The sequence below is a fragment of the Hippoglossus stenolepis genome, chromosome 18 (genome assembly GCF_022539355.2).
Source record: "Hippoglossus stenolepis isolate QCI-W04-F060 chromosome 18, HSTE1.2, whole genome shotgun sequence".
In the NCBI taxonomy this organism is placed as follows: Eukaryota; Metazoa; Chordata; class Actinopteri; order Pleuronectiformes; family Pleuronectidae; genus Hippoglossus; species Hippoglossus stenolepis.
The window spans coordinates 2,134,502-2,139,566 of NC_061500.1; the positions used below are offsets into that span (position 1 = coordinate 2,134,502).

Genomic DNA, 5,065 nt, shown 5'->3' on the forward strand with positions numbered 1-5,065 from the left:
TAGTTTGGACTGTGGCCTGAGTTCAGACCTGCCTCACGGTCTTATTGTCAGGATTGATAACAGATGCAGACTCCACACGAGGACAGTTCCAATAAACCGTCTTTAATTTGACTGACAGGTTTGGTGCACCTCAAACACATGATAAATAAACACAAGGTACAGTCACAGAAGAGAATGATGAGAAGAACTGACACAAGAAAACACACGTTACACTGATCAAGGCGGGGCAGACAAAGACAGGAAGTACAAACAATAAAACCGGAAGTAATAAACCAAAAGAGACACAAATCCAAAAACTAAGCATAAAGAAAACAACAAGTTCATAAACACGACGAGTCCAAACACAGATCCACAAAGACGAATAACATTTGCAGACAAAGCTCTAATGTGTTTACTTGTGGTTTAACAGTTGTGTCAGGTGCTTAGTTGTCTCCTCTGTTATCTGTGATGGGAGCAAACGTTGGAATCACGTCTGTAAAACAGAGCCTCGCATCGGTTGACGTGGCAACAGGCGTGGCGTCCGTCGCAGTCGGGTCATCCGTCGCAGTCGGGTCATCCGTGGTAATGATGCCTGGTTTGGTGATGAGCTCTTCCCCTTCCGTCATGGTCGTCATGGCAGCAGTACTCGTCATAGGTGCGATGGTCGGATCGGTGACAAGAACTTCCTCTGACGACTCCTCAGAAGAGTCACTCTCTGAAGACGCGCTCGATTCCGAGGACTCGGAGGAATCGGAGGAATCGGAGGAATCTGAGGAATCTGAGGAATCTCGGGCAGAAGATTCAGACGAGCGCCAGAGCCACCGTCTGGTCCCGTCCAGCCGTCCCTGCTTCAGGTCTCTGTCAGCGATGTCGGCGTCAGAGTAGATCTGTGGAGGAAATGAGTCATTACCCTCAGCCCTGTTTTCATCTGTGTTTGTTTCTTAGTTACCAGGATTAACCAAAAGCTACAGAGGAGGGGTGGAAGAAGGGAATTCAATTTCTATGAAGATCCAGGAATTTATTTCACTTTCCCTAATATGGTGAGATTGAAGGGATCTTAGAGGGTTCATATACCTCCACCACGGCCCGAAAGTCCCCTTATGAAATCACAAACACATTCACTAGATCCGTTGTTATTTGATCTGCACTAAATTGCACAAAGTCCCCTAAAAATGTATTTAAATTAGGAACTTTAATGGGTTTTCACTGATCCGTACAAAAGAGAATTTCTCCTCCCATGGCCGCTGAATTCCAACTTTTGGACGAGTGCTTTTGCGAAGGCGTGCCAGCTTTTTGGAATCAGCACGTCAATTTTTAAACAGCTAACAATGTCCGTCCCCTGGTTTACTGCTGGGTGGGTCCTTGAACTATTTTCATTTTCTGCCCACACAGATAATGCACAAATTTGAGGCCCTGTCAGATGGAGAAGATTAATTTGCGGTGGTTCACTCACCGGCCTTGCTGAGGTGGTTGTAAGAACAATGATGAGGAGGGCGGATGTCAGAAGCTTCATCTCTCCTCCTGTCAGCGAGGGAGCGAAGCCACAAACAAAAACAGTCAGTTATACACAACCAGAAACAAAACACTGAGTCAGGCTGAGCACGACAACGAGATCAGGACTGAGAAGTTAATGAAACTCACATTTAATCCATCATGTTCCCAATAGAGATAAATATTCAAATACTTGGAAAGAAGTTGCCCATCATCATCAGATAGAAAGTAAAACAAACACAGCATCAAATGTAAACAAAGTAAAATGAAAGTTGAAACTTACCAGCAGATCTGATATTTTATCCTTTGAAAATTCCTTTAAATCCTGTTTAAAACAATGAGACTGTGCAGCTGTGATCACTTTCTGTCTCAGTGTAGAAATATGTCCAACGTCCATCCAGGGCTGCTTCATAAATACTGTGCAGAGTGGGCTGGGGGGTGAGGATTGAGGAACACTGGGTTGCCTAAGGTTAGGGTGGAGGAGGGACTAAAGCGAGGGGTGAGTAAGAGGGAAAATGTTTTGATTTGGTCGCATGTGAAATACTTCCCAAAATCCCAGTCGATGTTTGTGTGGATCCACAAATATTTGTTTTACTTTCTGTAACATTGTGAAATATTCATAACAATTTACTTGATTTTTCAGAGAATAATTCCTGAATATAAATCATATATATATATATATATAAATAAATCAGACATGTTTAGGGTAGTGATATTTATGAGTGTGTGGAATCCAAATAAAAAACTGGATCCAGTGAATCCTAAGGAGATGAGCCTTGGCCTTCTAGATTTAAAATTAGCACCATGTTTTCCTGACATTAACAATATTTCCTTACCTTACAAAAAATGTCATGTTATGGTTGATGTTCGACATTGGACGTCATTAGGTTTTTTTTTTGCAGAATTGTATCATACCTTCGTTTCTTTCTGAAGATTTCTGAAGGTTCAGGGTTAAATGAAAAATCAGACGCGTTGACAGGGTTAGATTGAGAAACGACAACTGGTGACGGAGGTCTGAAAATGACGTGGCAGATAAATACAGACAGACTCCTGGAGCGTTTTCAAGTCAGTGGAATCTTACAGTGGAGTTAGAGTGGAGACACACTTTGATCAAACAGCCGTGGGTGTGTGTGTGTGTGTGTGTGTGTGTGTGTGTGTGTGTGTGTGTGTGTGTGTGTGACACCACTACGTTACTCCATTCCCCCCTCGTCTCTTCCGCTCTCTTCTTGTCACGTTAATCACACTCACCTCAGGATTACATCACCTTGGCCACATTAGTAGCACCATCGTGAGGCGGACATTTCTGGTTTTAAGCGTTTTCTCTATCTCACCCTCTGCTCAGACTGGGATAGAACTGTCAGGCCTCTGGCTGGTGGAAAACTCGCTCATAATCAAATGCAAATCACGATGTCCCAATTTCCTCTCCCTTTACCCTGGCCCTATATATGAAGCGTCCGTCACTGGGACGCCACTCGCCTCATCAGCAGCAGCCAACCAACGTTATTACAGTGACAGACAATATCTACTTACATCCGTCATCAACCAACATCGTATCAGTGACACATCTGACAGCCGCAGGACAGATTGATCATTACACCGTCAGTCAGTGTTTACATCGGTCAATTCAATGTAGCGTTAGTCCATAGAAACTACTGAACACTTTATAAACACAAGCCAGGAAGTTTGTATATGTTCACGGGAGTAAATAACGTAACTCGTTACTCTGACTGTTTACAGACTAGTTTTGAGCGCGTGAACAGCGATTTTTCAAGATTTCATACTTCCATGTATCAGCATTTTACCCACAACTGCTGCCATCTACGCATTCTGGAATATCCGTCTATCCCTTTGACAACAGTTCCCAAGGACCAGGATGAGCCATGAACCCGCTTCCTGCTGTGAACACGGGGGAAACTGAAATAACTGGGGAAAGTTTCAGCCACATCATTAAACTTTATCCAGACCAGAACTATTCATGGGAAGATTTCAGCGGGTCAATTATTACCATCATCCAACCACAGTCTCTCCTCAGGTTACAGGATAACCCGACACTTCAGCTGTTGGTTCCATTTTAAAAAACAAAACATCACCACAGAAGGAAACTTGGTGGTTTAGGAAATGAACCGAGGATGTAGGAGTTAACAGTAAAATCTCCCCCTCTGCCCTAACCTGTCATAGTGTGTGGTCAGATTGCTACCTCTTTCTGTTTTCAGTAAATAACGTCTCCATTCATTTTATTTTAGGACATCCAGCTCATAAGAGTGTGTAGTTGAACATAAGCGACTGCTGAGTGTCTTACTCAAACTTACAGCAATATCCTGAAGGTTGTGCCACCGCTGCTGCAACACAGAGCTGCATCACACTTCTGATGTTTGACGACACATTTCATCCATGTTTTTTCGAAAGAAAATGATGAAATACATTTATTTTTTTTTCCCCCTCGCCCTGAAATTATTATTTTATTCTTAGGCTCTATTTATTTACTTTTCAGATTAAAATACGATGCATTAAACAGCAGAGAGTAAAAGGAGTCTAAATAAATGCTGCTTGCAGGTTTATATCAAGATCTGTGCTTCCCCTGAACCAACGGCCGTGGAGTCAGCATGCGTCACAATATGTGATGAACAATGAAAGGCAGCAGTGTTTGTTCCTGTTGGTAATACTATAATGAGCGTGTGGTTGAATCCTGAGTCACGGTCAGCTGGCAGACAGGATTACAACAGTATCATGATACCAGTTATTAATCAGGACAACAATGGAAAAGTTGAGACAGAGAAAACCGTGGGAAGAAATCCAAATTCCTTTCTTGTTAACTCAATCAAATCAATCAACATTTATTTGAATAGCTCGAATTTACAAATCACAACTTGTCTCCTAGATCTTAACAAGCTGCGACTTCCTCTGTTCTTAACCCTCAAGAGTAAAACTACCAAAGAAAAAAACTATTAAAACAGGAAAATAAACGTCAGAGAGAGTCACACGTTATTTCTTTGTTAATTAAAATCAACCACATTTATTGTTTGCGAGTGTGAATCAATGATTAAAGTGTTAATTTGTTTGCAAATTGAAAAGAAAAGGTTTGCTTACCGTGTCTGGGTCATGACGATGATGAAAACAAGCAGCTTCTTAAACCATCGTGGAAAACAGGCGACAAAGAAAGAGAAAGGAGGAAATATTAAACGTTATCGGAGAAAGTCACATTTGGAACAACAAACCATCTATCTTGACTTTTTTGCTTTCGTAAGTATGCTAGCTAGCATTGCTAAAGATGCTAATAGGGAAGGGAAAATTGATGCTTGTCTGTTCGTGGTCTTACGGTAAAGGTCATAGGAGCGGGAAACAGACGTTGAAAGTTAAATGATAAAAGTTTAGAGAAACGTATTAATGTTTCATCTCATTATACTTGTTCATTTTTTTGTGTGTAAATCAAATCAAACGTCATTAATAAGTTTCTTTAAACTTTCAACGTTTGTTTTCTGCTCCTTTTCAGCTCCAATGACTTTTACCGTAAGACCGCGAATAGACGCGCGTCACTTTTCAAAGTGCGGCTGTTGTGACGTGTTTCCGCAAACACGGGACCACCTGACCGCTGGAC

The 5,065-nt window shown here is 41.9% G+C and overlaps 1 protein-coding gene across 1 annotated transcript; it reads right to left on the bottom strand.

Annotated features, from left to right (window-relative positions):
- Positions 1-86: 86 nt before the first annotated feature.
- LOC118125813 (dentin sialophosphoprotein) lies at positions 87-1,888 on the bottom strand. Its single transcript, XM_035184834.1, has 3 exons — positions 1,754-1,888; positions 1,433-1,500; positions 87-866 (listed from the first exon to the last, which is right to left on the bottom strand). Exons 2-3 carry the CDS (start codon positions 1,490-1,492, stop codon positions 423-425), a joined length of 504 nt encoding a protein of 167 aa, XP_035040725.1. The 5' UTR covers positions 1,493-1,500; positions 1,754-1,888; the 3' UTR covers positions 87-422.
- Between the last annotated feature and the right edge of the window lie 3,177 nt (positions 1,889-5,065).